A 21,723-nucleotide genomic window follows, 5' to 3' on the forward strand; every position below is an offset into this window, starting at 1 on the left:
AACCATGAGGGAGGCAGGGAAAATGATGTGTGGGTGTATGGTGCGGGATGGTAAGGATAGAATTTGGGAGGCGGTTAAGAATATCTCTCCTTGTTTTTTTTTTCCCCTTAATATTATCACAAATGGTTTGTTATAGTTTTTTGGCATGTCACTTTTGGGTTGATTTACTAAAACTGGAGAGTGCTAAATCTGGTGCAGCTGTGCATGGTAGCCAATCAGCTTCTAACTTCAGCTTGTTCAATTAAGCTTTGCCAATAAAACCTAGAAGCTGATTGGTTCCTGTGCAGAGCTGCACCAAATTTTGCACTCTCCAGTTTTAGTAAATCAACCCCTTTGTTTTGCTTTTGTTTTTTTTGTGTGTTTTTGCCACAAACGCAGGAAGCAAGGGGTGGTTGGGGGTGCTCGAGGGTGGGGGATGTGGGGGGTTGGGGGGTTGGGGGGGAAGGATTAGGTAGAGAAGCCTGGCAACCCATGGACCTATTTGGGAGAAAGACCGGTTAGAGTATTTGCATTTAGATGAGGGGTGCCTTCACCTCTCAAGAAGTCTCTTTCCTCCTCTTTGGGGAAGAAATATGATATATAGGGTCACTATGATAAGTTCCTAGGAGATATATATTTTATATGCATGTTTGTAATAGTATCTATGTTGTGTGTATTAAAGTGGATGTAAACCCTCTCCTATACCCAGTGAAGTGAACAGCCTCAGATGATACCCAGAGATAAAACAAATCTCCCTACATAAGTTGTAGCAGAGGGAGGGGAGCTGCAGTTACATGCTGCACAAGAGCTCTGAGAGCTGATTGGAGGGACAAGACACCCCACACACACACACACACACACCCCAGCACACAGGAACAGAGCTGAGGCTGCCAATCAGCTGTAGAGTCCTCCCCTGTCACCCTTTGAGCTCTTGGTGTCAGGAAGACTTGTCAAAAGTGACTCATGCTAATAGGGGAGGAACTAGATCAGAAAGAAATGGCTAGAGGCAGGTAAACACTAAAGAAATATGTGCTTTGTTCAGATTTCATGTCTGATATTTACAACCATTTTAAGGCTGGGTTCACACTTGTGCCCTGTTAGACATCGCATGTGATTTGCATTGCACTGCTGTGCAGATCACATGCGATGTCTGTGCGATGCGAATTCAGCCATACATATTGTATGGCTGAATTTTCATCGCATTCGCACCAAAATGATGCAGGACCCTTTTTTTGGTCCGCACTGGAATCGAATCGCATGGGTGTTCACCTGCACTGGAATTGCACTGGTTCCCACATCACATATATGTGAATCGCCACTAACTCTCACAAAGATCACAGTCCACACCCTAACAATGTCTTCATCTGCTTTTCTTTCCACAAGAACAGAGCCATCTTTTTCAGGCATCATCGAGGGTCGTCAATTACTTCCTGAACAAAGATGCTGGCTCAGAGAGGACACAGCTATGTAAATCCTGGTGCATATCTAAGGTCCCTAATTCACATTCATACATACTAAGGCCAATTTAGACAGAAGCCAATTAAACTACCAGCATGTCTTTGGAGTGTGGGAGGAAACCGGAGCACCAGGAGGAAACCCACGCAGGCACAGGGAGAACATGCAAACTCCAGGCAGGTAGTGTTGTGGTTGGGATTCAAACCAGCGACCCTTCTTACTGCTAGGCGAGAGTGCTAGCCACTATACCACTGTGCCCCCCAAGTTCACAAATGCTATAATGTAGGGTGCATATTTAGCGGCGTTTAGTGTCTGAAACAGCGTTTTTAATTTCTGGCTATTTTGAAAAAACATTTTTTTAATTTTTTTCAAACACTTTTAATCGCAAACGCGGCTAAACGCAGCATGTAAACGGACGTTTCAAATGTGGGTTAAATCGTTCAGGAGTGGTTGTAAAAAAGTCCCGTGTACATAAAGGCTCTGTTCTATCAGGAGATGGATTGGGGACAGTGGAAGAAGGGGAGGATCAGAGGAGACAGGATCAAACATCCTTTTTACACAATGCAGAGGATTAACCCCTTAGGTTCCACAGTGAGTATAACAAGCATGCTTTACTGCATATACAGAATGATTTTACTGTTGTGGGTTTAGCATTACTTTAATGATAAAAGGAAGGCCTTTTTGATAAAGGATATTTTTTCTGTGTATTGTGTCACGTCAGGAATGTACAGAGGTGGGGGACTCGAGTCACATGACTTGACTCGAGTCAGACTCGAGTCACCTGTTTGAGGACTTGCGACTTGCTTGACAAAATTAAATAAATGACTCGACTTGACTTTGACTTGTCACTAATGACTTGCGACTTGACTTTGACTTGGGCTATTTGACTTGCAATGACTTGGCACCACAAGTGCTGTGTCTTGGCCTAGGCAAAAGACACAAAAGAAAGCTCCCCCAAGTCCCGGCTTCGGGGTAGATCAGTATTTTGACTTAATTTGTGACTTGACCAAAATAAATGACTTGACTTGACTTGCTTGACTTCTAGCAGGGACTTGACTTGACTTGCTTGCTTTTCGCCACAGTAACTTGGGACTTGCTTGTGACTTGAAGGTTAAGACTTGAGACTTGCTTATGACTTGCACATGTGTGACTTACTCCCATCACTGGAAATGTATTCATTTAGATTTATAAAGTTACTGAATGGTCAACTTTACATTACTTGCCACTGCCTGTGCTAGGCAAGTAAGTCATCAGATGGTGAACCAGAGACATGGCTGCCTTGTGACACCTACTGACACCTTCCGCTTTGACCTCATCCTCTCGTCCGGTTCCCATTTTGAAAAATATTATCTGTCCCCAGGAAAATGGTGCTAGTAATATCTCCAGAACAGGGTCAGGTAAGAATCTAAAAAACAGTTGTCTTAATTACCTGTGATATATATGTTAAACTTAGGGAAGGGGGATTAAATGAAGCCCGTGTTTTACTTTAAGGGTGACTTGACTTTGTGTTGTTTACTACGAATTCCCTAGGGAGATTTTTTTTTCGATTTTCAGGTGCCATGTGTGATTGGCTGGAGAATATAAAAAGAGTGACTTCAAAGCACTCCCTGGCCCAATTAGTGCAGCATACTTAATTACACATTCAGAGGATATTTAAAAGAGCTATAATACATGTACCACCAGAGCTATAAAGATCAGCTTAAAAGTAATCGTGAAGAATCTGGATATCTGCTTTGAAGCCGCAGCAACATTTCTGAGGGCTATATTCATAAAAGGTTACCTAGGGCAGAGTGAACATTATGCAAATCACACTTAAAATAGTAACATTTACCAATCTATAACTCTTAACAAAAAAAAAAAATTGCCAGAAAATGCTTTGAATGTTTCAAATTAAAAGCACTCGTCTGCGTTTCGACTTTAATTAGCTGCTGGAATATGAGGTTTAAAATGAGCCCTTTATAGCCTTCCAGTCCCAGCTGCTGGTGTTGAACGGGCTAACAATTTGTATTATTTTTCTTTTTCTCATTACTATTTGATAGCTTAAAAGCTGCAAGGCAAATTACCTGATCAACCGGAACCTCCACTTTAGTGTTTTCATCTTCCTGAACTTCTGATGCCCCCCACATTTCTGATCTGTCTTCACCAGCTTTGAAAATGCCATCATCTGCACAAAAAAAAAAAAAAAAAAAATCACAGAAATGAATTTACAGAAAGATGGCTCAAGTCTGATCCTCAGTGGCGGAATGAAGTCAGTGCAGCTCCTGGGCTAAAAAATCAGCAAAGGCAATTGTTGTGCGCACAATACGTTTCTGCTATACTACACTGATCATGTATTCACACGGGATTCACAAATCATCTGTGAATTGCTTGAATATCTGATAAACACCTTGTACTTTTCTGCTTAGGAAGGTTATAGAGCATCGAGCTGGAACTGCATCGTCTTCACTACAGCGGTTTGTGTCTATGAAAATAAAACTGGCAAAGCTTTAATGAATTTGTCACTGTAGAGATACTGGGTTACATAACAGCTCTGCTGACATATGGATTTAATTAGTTTAAGCTGGAGCAGAATTAGCATACACGTTGAGTATTTGGGGCGTCTAAAGAGGTTCTCTATCCACATTTATAGAATTGTTAACCTTTTAAAGTGTATTTCCACTTTACAGCTAAATTGGGAGAACACCCCCTTTATATTTATTACATGTTCCCATTAATATAGAATAACAAAAAATTGCTGATGAATTTGATATGCTTTTTACTTGCCTAAATTAGCTACCTAGCTTCCCACTATTGGGAGAACACCAGGCTAATGTTTAGGAAAGGCCTGGAGATTTATTACAAAGAGAGAAAGAACGTAGGGTGGGACTTTGAGTGAGGCACACGGAAGCAGTTGATATGGGGCAAGAAACAAATTTCATTGTAAAAAGGTAATGCATTTCCACATGGTATTACACGAGGTCAGTATAAATACTAGTATTAGTATTTTATCATAATAAGCGGTCCAACATGGAATCATTTACAAGTATGTAATATATAGCTGAAAAAGCACAATAACATATAACATATAATATACAAAGATACCAATGTTACAGAGTGTAGAGGAAAAGAACAAGAGAGCACAAATAAAATGGAACGTCCATACATAATTATCGGTTAGGTACACCTCTAGGTAGTTGTAAGCTCTACGCGTTTCGGGACCTTTATGTCACTCTTCAGGAGCAAGACCTCAAGGGTCACCTATGAATATGAGAAGACCACATTTGAAAAAAGTTCAGAAGAAGAGGTGGGCAAATGTAAGACATGTCCCCACACATATATACATCTGGCCCACCAACTTACATGCATGTATGCACGATGGCGACACGGCCAAGATAGCCAGGTCGGCCAGTGATACCACCCCCGAAGCCGAGGGGGCCCTTCCTGGCGACACACAGCCAGCCCAAAGCAACCCCCCCCAGATGGGTCACACGTGGGGGTGATGGTGATAAGAGGGAGAGGAGGGTGCAGATGGGACAGGTTGACCCAATTGAGGGGGAGGGCCTGTGAAAAACAAAGTGAATCAAAAGGTGATAAATATTGATAATGAGCCAAAAAAGAAAAGAAAAGAAGGGCACTGTGTGAAAAGGTGAGCAAAGGGGCCATTGGCTGTGACTTGCTTTGGCCGTGTCATTCTGCCATGTCCCGGAGCCGCGACGCGCACTGGGGGTGGCCTCTCCCCCTTGATCTGATGTGGGGGGTTGGGCTTCCTCCACTGCGCGTCGACGTCATGTTTCCGCGCCGGATATCTTGCGTCCTCATGACGCGCTCCTACCCGGCATGCCTGTTTTCCATCTCCAGCGCTCGAGGGGCTTGACATGACGCATCCGGGTGAGCCACTTGGTTGTACCGGCGGTCTCCCCATGGCGCCTCCCTTGCCCCCGTTAGCTCGCTGGTACATGATGTTGGGGACTCATGAACGGTGGCACCTCCCGCCTTGGCCTCCCCTTGATTTTGGGCTTCACATTTTGCCTCTTCTGATCATTCCTTTCTTGACTGACACTCACCTATGGTGTCCTTGCCTCATTCACCCTTTCAGCAGGTAAATTCTTTGCTCACCTTTTCACACAGTCCCCTTCTTTTTCTTTTCTTTTTTGGCTCATTATCAATATTTATCACCTTTTGATTCACTTTGTTTTTCACAGGCCCTCCCCCTCAATTGGGGCAGCCTGTCCCATCTGCACCCTCCTCTCCCTCTTATCACCGTCTTACATTTGCCCACCTCTTCTTCTGAACTTTTTTCAAATGTGGTCTTCTCATATTCATAGGTGACCCTTGAGGTCTTGCTCCTGAAGAGTGACATAAAGGTCCCGAAACGCGTAAAGCTTACAACTACCGAGAGGTGTACCTAACCGATAATTATGTATGGACGTTCCATTTTATTTGTGCTCTCTTGTTCTTTTGCTCTACACTCTGTAACATTGGTATCTTTGTATATTATATGTTATATGTTATTGTGCTTTTTCAGCTATTTATTACATACTTGTAAATGAGTCCATGTTGGACCGCTTATTATGATACAATATTAAGTATTTATACTGACTTCGTGTAATACCATGTGGAAATGCATGACCTTTTTACAATTAAATTTGTTTCTTGCCCCATATCAACTGCTTCCATGTGCCTCACGCAAAGTCCCGCCCTACGTTCTTTCTCTCTTTGTATTAAAACTGGGATGGAGGTGGGGAGTTGAACGACCCCATAAATCCTCATTTAAAGTCCCAACAAACATTTCTCCTTGTATCTTATTGCCTGGAGATTTATGTTTACCAAAATCAACCCTGTCTGTATTGTGTTGGCAGATCCTATTATCAGTTGTAAACTAGATATGCACACTGTCTGTCCTAACAAAGGGTTAAAGATCTTGAGGATTGGATCCTGCATTGTATCTTAAAGTGGTTGTAAACCTCTGGCTCTAATCACGTGCCTCAAAAAAAAAAAAACCCAGATAGGAATCCATGCATCAGGTGCCCTGCATGTAGATTAGGGGGGTGGAACCCCTGCGCCCTTAATGGAGGCCATTGGCTACCAGAGGCTCTAATAGGCTTCTAAAAAGGGTGGGCTTGGGGCCCTGATCCCACCCAGTTGTGTTACAATAGCGAATGAATATTTGCTATTGTCACGCTGATTTCCCTCCCGGCCAATCAGGAAGCGGGTCTGAGACCCGTTTCCTGATTGGCCTAAAGGAGAAGCATTCCAACTGGCTGCCAAGGAGGAGGGAGGAGACGCAATAGGGAAGCCACCGTGATGCCTGTGGAGGAGAGCAGGGGAAGGGGAAGCCACCGCCCGTGATGCCAAGGAGGAGAGCAGGTGAAGAAGCCGCAGCCCGGGTGAAGCGTTGCCCGCCATAGATGGAGTAAGTGACGTTGCTACTGATGACCCGACTGACTGGACCGGGGGAGAGGACCACCGACCAGGGGGGTGGCTGTGGGTGCACTGTTTGCCACCCCCCCCCAAAAAAAATTTACCACCAGCCGCCACTGGTTGTAAACCCTCACATATACCCAGAGAAGTGAACAGCCTCAGATGACACACAGAAATTAAACAAATCCATCTACATAGGTTTTACTTGTTTATCTACATTCCTCTTTTCCCTACACCCCTTCAAAAGGGCAGATCATGGTAAAATCCTTCTTCATATGTCAGGAACACAGAGAGGTTGCAGTTACAGCTGATTGGATGAAAGAAACACACCCCATTCACATAGCAGAATAACTGTGCTGTGAATAGACAAGCTCTGGGCTGAGCTTCTTCCTGACACAAATTTTATCTCATGTGTTGGGAAAACTTCTCAGAAGTGACTCATGCTGATAACAGAGGAATGAAGCATCAGAGAGAAAGGACACGTAGAGCTTTGGAGAGATATAAGTAAACACCACAGATATATGTGCTTTGCTCAGATTTCATGATTGAGGGGAAGCTCAGAGTGTGCCCAGTTTATCTCTCTGAAATTGTTCAGAATAGCTTGCAGTTCTGTGTATAATCATGCTCCAAAGAGATCACTAGAAAGCTAAGAAATATTTTTAAAAATATTTTTTTTAGGTATTCTGTGTGAATGGGAACATATAGAGAGGTGGAAACACACTTTTGCGGACTACCAATGAACAAATCTACATTATAAAAAGCTTTCAGTCAGGTAGAGTTTAATGCAGCCTCAGCTGGGGAGATTAGTGCTAATTGTGTTTCCCGGTTCTTTTTTGGGGGCTTTGTTGGGCCCACTAGTTTTGTGTGTCATAAAAGGGACAGGAGTCTGGGCCCGAACACGCAAGACTTACCAAGAGGGATAGCGGTCACTGCTTTTGGCTGTGGTAACGTTGCCTGAGTCCATCCCACCAGCTTGCTGAAGTATGCCAGGACTGGAGTGCCTGCTAGTGAACACCTGGCTTCAAGAGCCTTCTACAACATAGGGACATTGCTGAGACCCGCAGTGCGCCCTGAAGATGCCAATGCTGGACACCACCTTCACAGACTCTGCCAGTTATGGACTTTATCCTGTGTAGGTACGCAGCCACAAGCCTGAGTTAGAGATTGGTTTAGGGAAAGACTGTTGCCTTTGTTTGTCTGTCATGCCATGTTATTTAAGTAAAGTTTTTAAAATATTGCCTTTACCTGGTCAGAAGTTACTCAAGGGGTGTAATGCAAGTAATCGGCACATATAGTTCACAGTTCAGGTCAGCTAAGCACATTGGGGTATGAAAACAACAGTGCAAGAGCTAATGCAGCATGAAGATACAAGTGCTTACCAAGGGTAACAAAGGTTTCTCAAGCAGCCTGTCATAAGCATGTACATGTGGTAGGTGGGATAGCTTCTTGTAGGAAGGAGTTGTCGGCACTCTCTCCCTGAACAGGTCTGTTTCCCATAGCAATGGGAGCAAATCTGCGCCGCATAAGTCCCCAGCCTGTGCACATGTACAGAAGAAGAAGAGTTAAGTGAAATGCAGCACTAGGTGTGCGGCAGGACACCATACCTTTTACTGGGAGTGAGGTAGAGGTGATACACTACACAGGTGGAGAGAACATTGACTCTGTGTGTCCCTTCTAAATGCAATAGTACCATAGTGGTGTAATTTGATGTTGGAAGAGTCAACTAGAGTTCAATGTCTGTTTAGGTAAAGGTACCCCATGTGTAAGGCAGTGACCCTATCCAAAGTGCCTAGCGTAGCCCAGAAGAACCCCCACCTAAAGCTTTTATGTAACCCTTGCTTGGCTCTCAACAAGGAAGAAAGCATGGAGGACATGACTACCACCCCACTACCCTACCCCCCTACAAGCCGGTTGCAGCATCCTAAGGTAGACTAGTTGTGTTAATGCTACATTATGAGTACTCTGGTGCATTATTAAGCACTTTTTTCTGAAGGTGAATCTACATACACCTCAATGCTCACTTCTGTTGCTGTAACTGGGTTATTGCTAACATGTGCAGTCACTGGGGTGCACTGCTCTCAGACAGCAGTGATCTAATAACAAAGATCTTAAAATATGTCCAGACATATTCACTAAAGCAGTACAAAAGAAATGTACATATGCAGCCCTTTGGTATTCATTGTGCAGTCCTTGTATTCCAGCAGCCAGTAGATGGTCTGGGAACAGTGTTCTCTAGCAGTCTCATGTGACATGTCTCAAGTCTCTGACTGTCTCCTGTTACATGTTTTTAGTTTCCAACCCCACCTGTAGCATACCTGCAGTCTCTGACCATCTCCTAGAGTATGTCTGCTGTCTCTGAAGTCTCCTAAAGCAGTAATGTTATGGAACATCATGTACAGCCCCATGGTGATGTCAGGGGCCATAGCTGAGTGACACTGGTACATTTGGTTTTAACCACCACATTTTCACCACCAATATGTGTACATGATGCACTTTATTGGTAGGAGTTCTATAAATGCATTCTATAAGAGAGACTAAATAGATGCATACACACTGTGCAGCACTGTGGCTTAGTGGTTAACACTTCTGCTTTGCAGCACTGGGGTCCCTAGCACAAAGCCAGGACACTGTACACACAGAGCTTGCATGTTTTCCCTGTGCTTGCTTGGAATTCCTCAGGTACTTTGGCTTTCCCCCACACTCCAAAGATGTGCTGGTTGGATCTTTGACTCCTGTCTAAATTGGCCCTAGTATGTGTATGTCTGCATGTAGGATAGAGACTTTGGATTGAGGGCAGGGATGTGAATTTAAATTGTTTGTGATATATAAATGCCTATAAAAACCTTCTGGACATAGAATACCTGCCTTTAAAGGCAAGGAAGCACCCTTGACTCGAAAGAGTTAAAAAAAATTGCAGTTACAAAATTATGATTGCCTGTTGACAAATCAGCTTTTGCTTCTCTGACAAATGCTGCATGACATTTTGCTCTCAACAGGATTCATTTTGTTTGGCAAGTTCAAATTGGCACCAGCCAAATGGGTGCTCAAGCAAATGTATGCATTTTTGGCAACACTATGCACTGCAATCATTGTTTCCACAACAAACACTGTACACAGTATTAGAACTATGATGTGGGAGGTAAGGTATCTATGCTAAGGAAAATGTAAAGATTTACACTTAAATTTAAACCCCAATTCACATAAAGATCATACCTTACAAATACAGCAGAGCTACTGTATGGTCTAACATGAATGAATACAATTTTATTACATTTAAATGTTTTTTTAATACGCAAAATTGCAAAATTTATAGCTTTCCTTTTACTTGGCTTTAGCATTTTAGAACTCACGCTCCACTTCAAATAAAGGCTTCATCTATCTATATACCATATATGTATACACATACACACACAGTATAGTATGCACACATACATATAGGCATAACATTATGACCACTGAGAGGTAATGTGAATAACATCAATTATCTCATTACAATGGCATCTGAAGGTGGGTGAGATATATTAGGCAGCAAGTGAACATGTTGTCCCTGACGATGTGTTGAAAGCAAAAAAAAAAAGTGCAAGCATAAGGATTTGAGCAACTTTGAGAAGGGCCAAATGGTATTGACTAGACAACTAGGACAGAGCATCTCCAAAACTACAGCTCTTGTGGGATGTTTCCAGTCTGCAGTGGTTAGGACCTACCAAAAGGAAGGAAAGCTGGTGAACTGGTGACAGGATCATGGATGGCTTTTTGATGCACGTGGAAAGAGAAGGCTGGCCCATTTAGTCTGATCCGATAGCAGAGCTACTGTACCTCAAATTGCTGAAAAAGTTAATGCTCTGTGTAATGGTTTTGCATGCACAGAACAGCCCCAATCCTCCTCTATTGGGTCTCAGCACCCCCCCCCCCTGCAGTTAATCAAAGCCAGTGACAAGGAAGCGGGGGGAGGGGGGGAGGGGGCGAGTGAGCCCCGTTCTCTGTGTCTTATGGACAAACAGAGTAGGGCTTGGGAGCGAGTGCGCACGAGTGCCCCCATAGAAAGTCGTTTGCTATGGGGCATTCGGTGGGGAAGAGGAGCCAGGTGCTGATTTTTTTTTTTTTTTATATATAAGTGAATAAATACTACAATTCTAAATATACCGGCCACTTTAGAGGATAATTAGCATAAAAACATCTACCACAAATGAGGAAAACAACAAGGTAAATAGTAGCACTGAACACACAATGAATGAGTGAACAAAATTTAATATAAAAATGAAATATAAAAAATGAAACACCCAGTAAATGAAAGTGCGTAACTACAAAAGAACAGTCCATAGTAAAAATGTCCAAATCTGGATGAAAAATGAAATATGATGATTGATAGCCCTTCATGTAGTACAAGGCTTTTTGATGGAGTCCCATTCCCATTGGATGATCGGATTGAATGGCGGGATATCTACAACCTTGAGGGGTACAATGCTCTTTTTGCCAAACATGAGAGTGTGAAGCAATAACTGTTGGTGAGTGTACATCAATTACGGGAAGTGGAGACACGTCTAGTTATCACGTAGTGTGGTGTGGAATCATTTAATCAACTGACTGTTTATCACAGACTATCAATCATCATATTTCATTTTTCATCCAGATTTGGACATTTTTACTATGGATTATTCTTTTGTAGTTACGCACTTTCATTCACTGGGTATTTAATTTTTTATATTTAATTTTGTTCCCTCGTTCACTGTGTGTTCAGCGCCACTATTTACCTGATTGTTTTAGGCTTGTGAATCAGCAATAATAATGCTCATAGCCACACCCCCTGCAACATTTTTCATCTCACTGTAGTGGAAAGAGGTAGGAACAGTTCAGCATCATTGCCACACCATCACAGGAAGCAGCATTAGGTGCACTTCACTGACAAGATCAATAAGTATTTGTGGGACTTTGCATGAGAACTAAGAGAAAGCTGCAGGTGCAAACTGTGTGCCTGGCCCTGCAGCCTCTTAGGAGATGTGATGTAAGTATCCCAGGAGGCTACGGGACCTGGCACACTTAATTCTGGCCCAGGCCAAAATGCCAGGAGGCGGTGGGGCTGGAGGAAACACAATTAAAAAAAAAAACACACAGAAAAATAACAGCATTTCTGCATGTAGACAAAGCGGGGGTCTAAACTGAACAAACTCCGCAGTGGGACTTTAAGTCCTTGCCTCTGCACCCACCAACAATAAAAACCTATTTTGGTTTTTGGTTATTTTTAGCTTCCTGGTAAAGCATATAGATAGCGAGGCTGAAGGGCGAAGCTTGAGGCACATTATCAGGGACCATGCCTGAACAAGGAAGAAATGACCGGCTCCCAATGACTGAAGAAGCAAAGATGGCAGAGCTGAAAAAGGCTGTAGCAGCAGAACAGTGGATCGGTGCTGGATAGGGCTGGATTCACTGAGCAGGTGAGCATCCTTTCTAAAGAGAACAAGGGGCAATAGATGGGAAAAAAGCAGGGAAGAAGTAGGGTTTCTCTTTAAGGAGCAATGCACTACTGTTATCTCAAAGGTACAAAGTCTACCTCCATACTATGGCAAGGTACAAAATGGAAGCACCATTTATAAGGTACTACACCACTGTAATCTCAAAGGTAGAGCGTCTACCCCTATACTAAAGCAAGTTACAATATTAAACTATCATTTATTGGGCAATACATCAATGTAATCTCAAAGTTACAGCGTTGACCCCTATACTACAGCAAGGTACAAAAAGAACTGCCATTTTTGGGGCAGCACACCACTGAAATGTCAAAGGTTTATAGCATACTACAGCAAGGTACAAAACAGAACTACCATTTGTAGGGTACTGCACCAGTGGAAAGGTACAGAGTCTAAGCCTATACTACAGCAAGTCACAGAATGGATCCACCATTTATGAAGGATGTGCCCCATAAATGAGGCAACACAAGACTGTCATCTCAAAAGTGTATAGACAGTCAACCACTATACAACAGCTTACTCCACAGAGTCATTTTAGAGGACTACAAATTAGGTGGTTAAGTGGTTAAATCTATTAGTGGCAAAGATATTTAATTGCCAGTGAATGCTCTACCTTAGACTTCATGTTTCACCCTCCCCATTTTCACAGATAAGGAAGAGAAATCTCACACCTGCCTGGCTGTTATAGAGAAAGCACCATTTCCCTTTACTCCACTATTCATAAATTAGCCCTGTGTGGTTAATATTGCGATAATTGTTTTCAATTACCTGTGTATCCAATAAAAAAAAAACAGTGTCATTTTTTTTATATATATAATAAAAAATACTCCCTCCTAGTCTGGATGTGCCCTGCAAGATGGGTCTAATTATCTGTCTGTAAGCAAGCCCATTGAGGTGAACCACCGGTACCTCCCAGCGGGAAACACAAACTTCGAATTAGGTACCTAATAAAATATATTGACTACAACAGATGGATGAGTCTTAAAAGATTGAATTCGTTCAACTGGAGCAGAATCCAACAGCTGACAAGACCAAAAAGGCACATATGAATAAAAAATGAACACTCACTCTGACTAGATTTCCGTAATTATTTCCTTGCTCTCAACACACATGCATATGGATGCAAACATGTCTTACACAATCAGTGACAGGACAATTCATCACAGATAACAGTACAACATATGGTGGAAATAGTGTCTAGCTGAATAAAAAAAAATTGTGTGACTTTGAAATTTTAAGGCAATCAGCACTTTTAGACACCATTGTCAATTTATTTTATATGTAAATATAAAAAAAAAATAAAAAAATAACAGAGGCTTTGTTCTCCTATAAACTGTACAGAGCCTTGAGCTATCTGTTACATTGCAATATATCTGAGTCATTTTCTTATTTGTAATCTAAACACGTGCTGGTCCCTTGGCATCCTGCATAATATATGCATATGCCTTTGTAGCTAAGGTAACTAAATACAATAAAGTTGGGGAAAGCATTGTGTTTTGTTCTTAAAAAAAACAAAAAAAAACCATGTAAAATCAAGCATTACCTCATCTTTATCTGAAATTCGGAGAAAGCAGCAAATAATTCTAATCCTTGATATAAAAGGCAGTAGAATCCGCTCTGCTTTATGAATAGAACCATCTGTGGCTGCATCACGGCTGGTCCACAACAGTTCTGTCTCTTGTCTCTTTTATATCTTGTTTATTTGACAATGGATCTATCAGACCGTAATTATAACATATGTGATTTCATATTATGCAGTAAATGTCTGTCTCATAATTGTGCACATAGGCACATTCTGTCATACAGTAGTTAAGAGACTGGAGTGACAAATCAGTGCTATTTGGTGCTTGAATAAATGATTGATCTCTGCCTTAAAGTGGAACTATACCCTCCTATTCTTTACAGCCAAGGAAGCTGCCATCTCAGGGTCTGTTTGATCTGCATCTGTCATGATGCTGCACATGTGATCAGTTATGACACCGGCCATTTGATGACTTGATATTTTGGATGGGAGAACAATCAACTGCGACTGTAACTGTTTGCACTTTAACCACTTCCGGACCAGCCACCGCAGTTTTACTTCGGCAGGTTGGCTCGGCTGGGCAAAACGACGTTACCTTACGTCACTTTTCCTATTGGCCACTAGGGGCGCTCTCGCGACCGCAGCGTGTGCCCGGAGCCAATGCGATTGCGCCCGCCGGGCACCCGTGATCGCTCATGACAGAGCGAGAACCGGGATCTGTGTGTGTTAACACACAAATCCCGGTTCTTTCAGGAGAGTAGAGACAGATTGTATGTTCATACTAAGTATGGACACCGATTTCTCACTCTTCCTAGACAGTCTCATCCCCCCTACAGTTAGAACACACCTAGGGAACACAGTTAACTCCTTGATCGCCCCCTAGTGTTAACCCATTCCCTGCCAGTGACATTTATATCAGTGCATTTTTATAGCTCTGATCGCTGTATAAATGTCAATGGTCCCAAAAATGTGTCAAAAGTGTCCAATTTGTCCGCCGCAATATTGCAGTCCCGATAAAAATCGCTGATGGCCGCCATTACTAGTAAAAAAAAAATAATAATACAAATGCCATATATCTATCCCCTATTTTGTAGACGCTATAACTTTTGTGCAAACCAATTAATATATACGCTTTTTTTTATCTAAAATATGTAGAAGAATACATATCGGCCTAAACTGAGGAAAAAAGATTTTTTTTTTAAAAAAAAAATTTGGGATATTTATTATAGTAAAAAGTAAAAGATATTGGGGGTTATTTACTGAAGGCAAATCCACTTTGCACTACAAGTTCAGTTCAGTCGCTGTAGATCTAAGAGGGACATGCAAGGAAAATAAAAAACAGCATTTTAGCTTGTACATGATTGGATGAAAAATCAGCAGAGCTTCCCCTCATTTCAGATCTTCCCCTCAGATCTACAGTGACTGCACTTCCAAGTGCACTTGTAGTGCAAAGTGGATTTGCCTTTCGTAAATAACCCCCATTGTGTTTTTTTCAAAATTGTCGGTCTTCTTTTGTTTATAGCGCAAAAAATAAAAACCGCAGAGGTGATCAAATACCACCAAAAGAAAGCTCTATTTGTGGGGAAAAAAAGGACATCAATTTTGTTTGGGTACAGCATCGCACAACCGCGCATTTGTCAGTTAAAGCGACGCAGTGCCATATTGTAAAAAATGGCCTGGTCATTGAGCAGCGAAATCTTCAGGGCTGAAGTGGTTAAAGCAGAACTAAACCCGCTGATTTAACTGTTTAGAAATTCTTTTTTTTTTATCTCCACCAGAGCATAGCAGATAGTTACAAGAAATGCTAGCACAGTAGTATATAGATCAAACATTTTCTTTTTCCATAAGTATAAGAGTATTTCAATTCCTGTTGATAGCAGGGAGAGCATTGATTCCCAAGCACTGGAAATCTCCAGCAATACCATTAATACAGAAAAGGGTAGTGGAAATGAACAATATAATGCAGATGGAAGAGTTGGTAGCTATAGCGAATGAAAATCACCCCAAGTTTAGAGAAGTATGGACATATTACATTTCTGAAAATCACACATGGCTGCATTTTAGGAATAGTCAATACTGGGAGATAAAACATAGTTCTTTTTCTTATTGTATTTGGCTGACCCGCTCTGTAGGATGCTATTCAAACCTCTAAAAATATTCCCCCCCCCTATTTTTTTTCCTCTTTCTCTGGTTTATACCAATCCAGGTGCCCCTTTTAGAGGGGAAAATGTGGCCTTGAGGGTAAACATTTTATTATCATGTATTGATTTTATGTAAGGATAAGGAGGTGTGTTATAAACTATATTTATGATTGGCATATTTGAGCCTTCTAAATGTCATTGTTATTGCTATTGTGAAAGTGCCACATGTACCACTTTTTTTTTCCTTCTTTTCTGCTCAATAAAAATGTATTAATTCAAACATTGTCCATAAGGGGTAGACCGTAGGTATAAAAGGCACCTATAAATTCACATTTATTTAGATCTGTGTCATGAATGAAACAGCTCAATTTCATCTAAGTAATCATTGCTCTAACTTATGTTTTCTATTTTCTCAGGGAAGGATGGGTACATGAACGAGAAAGAGGGGAGGATAGTGGCTGGGTTTAGGTAAAGGGTGGGAAAGGATGAAGAGAAACACTACCTGCCTGGTGTTTGCATGTTCTCCCTGTGCCTGCGTAGGTTTCCTCCCACACTCCAAAGACATGCTGGTAGCTTAATTGGCTTCTGTCTAAATTGGCCCTAATATATGAATGTGAGTTAGGGACCTTAGATTGTAAGCTCCTTGAGGGTAGGGACCAATGTAAATGTACAATGTGTATGTAAAGCGCTGCGTAAATTGACAGTGCTATATAACTACTAGGGATGAGCTTCGAACTCATGTTCGACTCGAACATCGGCAGTTCGCCGAACAGCGAACAATTTGGGGTGTTCGCGGCAAATTCGAAAGCCGCGGAACACCCTTTAAAAGTCTATTGGAGAAATCAAAAGTGCTAATTTTAAAGGCTTATATGCAATATGCAAGTTATTGTCATAAAAAGTGTTTGGGGACCTGGGTCCTGCCCCAGGGGACATGGATCAATGCAAAAAAAAGTTTTAAAAACGGCCGTTTTTTCAGGAACAGTGATTTTAATAATGCTTAAAGTGAAACAATGAAAATGTGTAATATTCCTTTAAATTTCGTACCTGGGGGGTGTCTATAGTATGCCTGTAAAGGGGTGCATGTTCCCCGTGTTTAGAACAGTCTGACTTCAAAATGACATTTCAAAGGAAAAAAAGTAATTTAAAACTACTCGCGGCTATTAATGAACATACACATAAAAGTTCATTGATAAAAACGGCATGGGAATTCCCCACAGGGGAACCCCGAACCAAAATTTAAAAAAAAAATGACGTGGGGGTCCCCCTAAATTCCATACCAGGCCCTGCAGGTCTGGTATGGATATTAAGGGGAACCCCGGCCAAAATTTTTTTTTAAAAATGGCGTGGGGTCCCCCTCAAAATCTATACCAGACCCTTCAGGTCTGGTATGGATTTTAAGGGGAACCCCGCACCGAAATTTAAAAAAAATGGCGTGGGGTCCCCCCAAAAATCCATACCAGACACTTATCCGAGCATGCAACCTGGCAGGCTGCAGGAAAAGAGGGGGGAACGAGAGCGCGCCCCCTCCTGAACCATACCAGGCCACATGCCCTCAACATTGGGAGGGTGCTTTGGGGTAGCCCCCCAAAACACCTTGTCCCCATGTTGATGGGGACAAGGGCCTCATCCCCACAACCCTTGCCCGGTGGTTATGGGGGTCTGCGGGCGGGGGGCTTATTGGAATCTGGAAGCCCCCTTTAACAAGGGGACCCCCAGATCCCGGCCCTCCCCCCTGTGTGAAATGGCATGGTAAGGGGATACAAAAGTACCCCTACAATTTCACAAAAAAGTGTCAAAAATGTTAAAAATGACAAGAGACAGTTTTTGACAATTCCTTTATTTAAATGCTTCTTCTTTCTTCTATCTTCTTTCTTCTATCTTCTATCTTTCTTCGGTTTCTTCCTCCATCTTCTTCTTCTTCTGGTTCTTCTGGTTCTTCCTCCAGTGTTCTCGTCCGGCATCTTCCTCCGCGGCGTTGGCGTCTTCTTCCCTTCATCTTCTCGGGACACTCCGCATCCACCATGATGGGAGGCTCCCGCTGTGTGATGCTTCTCCTCTTCTGACGGTCTTCTGACCCGGTGACCCCGCCCCCTCTGACGCACGGTGGCTTCCCTGTCCGCCCCCTCTGATGTCACGGGGAATGCCACAGGGAAGTCCCCGTCAAGTCCCCGTACGTCAGAGGGGGCGGGGTCACCGGGTGGCCCCGCCCACCATTATTTAAGAGCCGTCAGAAGAGGAGAAGTGTCACACAGCGGGAGCCTCCCGTCATGGTGGATGTGGAGCAGCCCGAGAGGATGAAGGGAAGAAGATGCCGGCGCCGTGGAGGAAGATGCCGGACGAGAACACTGGAGGAAGAACCAGAAGAAGAAGAAGATGGAGGAAGAAACCGAAGGAAGATAGAAGATAGAAGAAAGAAGAAGCATTTATATAAAGGAATTGTCAAAAACTGTCTCTTGTCATTTTTAACATTTTTGACACTTTTTTTGTGAAATGGTAGGGGTACTTTTGTACCCCCTTACCATTTCACACAGGGGGGAGGGCCGGGATCTGGGGGTCCCCTTGTTAAAGGGGGCTTTCAGATTCCGATAAGCCCCCTGCCCGCAGACCCCCACAACCACCGGGCAAGGGTTGTGGGGATGAGGCCCTTGTCCCCATCAACATGGGGACAAGGTGTTTTGGGGGGCTACCCCAAAGCACCCTCCCAATGTTGAGGGCATGTGGCCTGGTACGGTTCAGGAGGGGGGGCGCTCTCTCGTCCCCCCTCTTTTCCTGCGGCCTGCCAGGTTGCGTGCTCGGATAAGGGTCTGGTATGGATTTTTGGGGGGACCCCACGCCATTTTTTTTTATTTTGGCGCAGGGTTCCCCTTAAAATCCATACCAGACCTGAAGGGTCTGGTATAGATTTTGAGGGGGATACCACGCCATTTTTAAAAAAAATTTTGGCTGGGGTTCCCCTTAATATCCATACCAGACCTGAAGGGCCTGGTATGGAATTTAGGAGGACCCCCCACGCCATTTTTTTTTTTTAATTTTGGTTCGGGGTTCCCCTGTGGGGAATTCCCATGCCGTTTTTATCAATGAACTTTTATGTGTATTGTCGGATTGGCAATTCATTAATAGCCGTGAGTAGTTTTAAATGACTTTTTTCCTTTGAAATGTCATTTTGCTGTCAGACTGTTCTAAACATGGGAAACATGTGCTCCTTTACAGGCATACTATAGACACCCCCCAGGTACGAAATTTAAAGGAATATTACACTTTTATTGTTTCACTTTAAGCATTATTAAAATCACTGCTCCCGAAAAAAGGGGCGTTTTTACAACTTTTTTTGCATTGATCCATGTCCCCTGGGGCAGGACCCAGGTCCCCAAACACTTTTTATGACAATAACTTGCATATAAGCCTTTAAAATTAGCACTTTTGATTATTCATGTTCATGTCCCATAGACTTTAACAGTGTTCTCGTGTTCGAACAAATTTTTTGCCTGTTCGCATGTTCTGGTGCGAACCGAACAAGGGGGTGTTTGGGTCATCCCTAATAAGTACCTTAAATAATAATAATGTGTCAGCTCCCAAGGATTCAGTTTAGATTGTAATTTTTTTTTCCAATTTAACAGTTGCATGCCTTGAATGATAACTGTTACCACTCCTAGTAAGCTTATGTTAGCTCTCAACCACACTGTCAAGCCATCAAATAGTTGTAAAGGATATGAGAGTTTAGTCTTACTTTAAAGTGCCCTGTCCAAATACTAAACATTTGACATCAAGGCATTCCTGTAGAAGTAGATTATATATATTTGCATTCACAGATTTTCAATGGAGACTGGAAGTTGCCTTGCCAACACAAATTATGCAGGCATGTCCCACTATTGTCACCATCAAGAAATATCTCACCCATGGATATGGGTTATATGGGATATGCCCATCAATGAAGTGCATGTAGACAGGGAATGACTGCAAAGAAGCTGTAGAAGATCAGATAGAGTGCTTTTGTAAACTAAATGTCACTCAGGTAGGGTTTACATCTACTTTTACAATAAAGGTGAAGATGTTTAGCAAATGTATAACTGTGATCATTTCTGTTTTATAATAGCTGCAGCTTTAAGGGAACTCTGACTTTTCCTTGTAGTAACATGAAAGAATCATTATTCTGAATCTCCTTTGTGCGCAGTAGGACATGTTTATGTTCAATGGTTTTTTATTAAATAATATTGCAACAAAATGATAACAGTATCTGTCATACATTGACAATTAAGTACAAGTGACAGAACATAGCAATAACAAGTGAATGGTAGGGAGATATTATTGCTAATTATCAGGTAAGGGTATTGTCAAGCCCCCCCCCAGACACCGTAGATTGGAGCAGTAGGACATTGCCTTAAAACAGGTAATTTGCATGTTTGTTGTCAAAAAGTCTGATCATGTGTATGGGCCTTAAGACATACCAAAAATAGTGAAAAAATCATATATAATCAATATTCAATATATGTGTGAAATCAATATATAAATTAAATATTCAATGTAATTAGCCTACTAATAGGCTTAACGTGATTGCTGTCAACACCACTCATGCCCCGTACACACGATCGGACATTCCGACAACAAAATCCATATAAAACAAAGGCCAACCATAGTGCTCTCTGCTAATAACATTTATTAAAACTATAACTCAGGAATAAAATACTCACATACAAATGTGAAAAACATGCATGTCATCAAATATGATTTGAATGGGAAAAAATGTCCTGAATGGCAGCACCTCACATCTGTACGCATTATGCTCTCTGATGAGCTTCTTCAGCAGGTCTGCTTTACTACACTACAGTGGGGCAAAAAAGTATTTAGTCAGCCACCAATTGTGCAAGTTCTCCCACTTAAAAAGATGAGAGAGGCCTGTAATTGTCATCATAGGTATACCTCAACTATGAGAGACAAAATGTGGAAACAAATCCAGACAATCTGTCAGGAAAAGCCTTCCTGCAAGCTTTCCAGCAATAGGAAGTTTAAAAGAGTGCCTGTGCTCAGAAGCACCATCCGGCGCACGCGCATGCGCAATATCGCTAATAGCGGCACACGGGTGCGCGCGCTCCCTATGACAGCACTTGGTGCCAAAGATGTGATATAAAAAGGGGACTGTTCCATTGCTGTCTTGCTGTCCGGTCTACAGCGTTCCTGAAGACCCCTGCTGCCTTGTTACCCGTATTCTGTACTTGCAACCTGCTACCTGTTGGACTGTTCTTGATTACCCTGTTTGCTGCCTGCCCTGATCTTGGCTTTGGACTTTGACTATTCTCCTGGATTACCCTTCTGTACCTGATCTGCCCGCCTGTGTTTGACCTGGCCTGCCTGTACCCTGCTGTCTGCATCCTGCTGCTGGACTACAAGACACCTCCCTGCTGTCTACATCCTGCTACTGGACTACAAGACACCTCCCTGCTGTGTGCATCCCGCTGCTGGACTACAAGACACCTCCCTGCTGTCCACATCCTGCTGCTGGACTACAAGTCACCTCCCTGCTGTCTGCATCCTGCTGATGGACTACAGGACACCTCCCAGCTGACTACTAGATCCAGCCATCTGCTCCAGCTTTCCAGTCAGGCACTTGTGCCCCTTTGCACTCTCGAGCCCCTGTCATCACTACCAGGGGTTCCCGAGTCGGAGGTATACGAGAGGCCGTTCCCTGCATTCCGGGCTCTACCTACCAGGTACTTAACAGTACCGGACAGCCATGTCCAAGCCCACGCAGGGGACATCGCCCATG

General features: G+C 42.7%; 1 protein-coding gene across 3 annotated transcripts in view; it reads right to left on the reverse strand.

The window, feature by feature from the left end:
- The window catches only part of DCDC2 (doublecortin domain containing 2), a 266,831-nt gene that overhangs the window by 37,170 nt on the left and 207,938 nt on the right, over positions 1–21,723 (reverse strand). For all 3 annotated transcript variants that reach the window (XM_073631151.1, XM_073631149.1, XM_073631150.1), the window contains one exon: positions 3,498–3,598. In XM_073631151.1, coding sequence (XP_073487252.1) covers positions 3,498–3,598 — 101 coding nt within the window. The remainder of the gene's footprint in view (positions 1–3,497; positions 3,599–21,723) is intronic.

This window comes from Aquarana catesbeiana, linkage group LG05 (assembly GCF_042186555.1).
Source record: "Aquarana catesbeiana isolate 2022-GZ linkage group LG05, ASM4218655v1, whole genome shotgun sequence".
Taxonomy (NCBI): domain Eukaryota; kingdom Metazoa; phylum Chordata; class Amphibia; order Anura; family Ranidae; genus Aquarana; species Aquarana catesbeiana.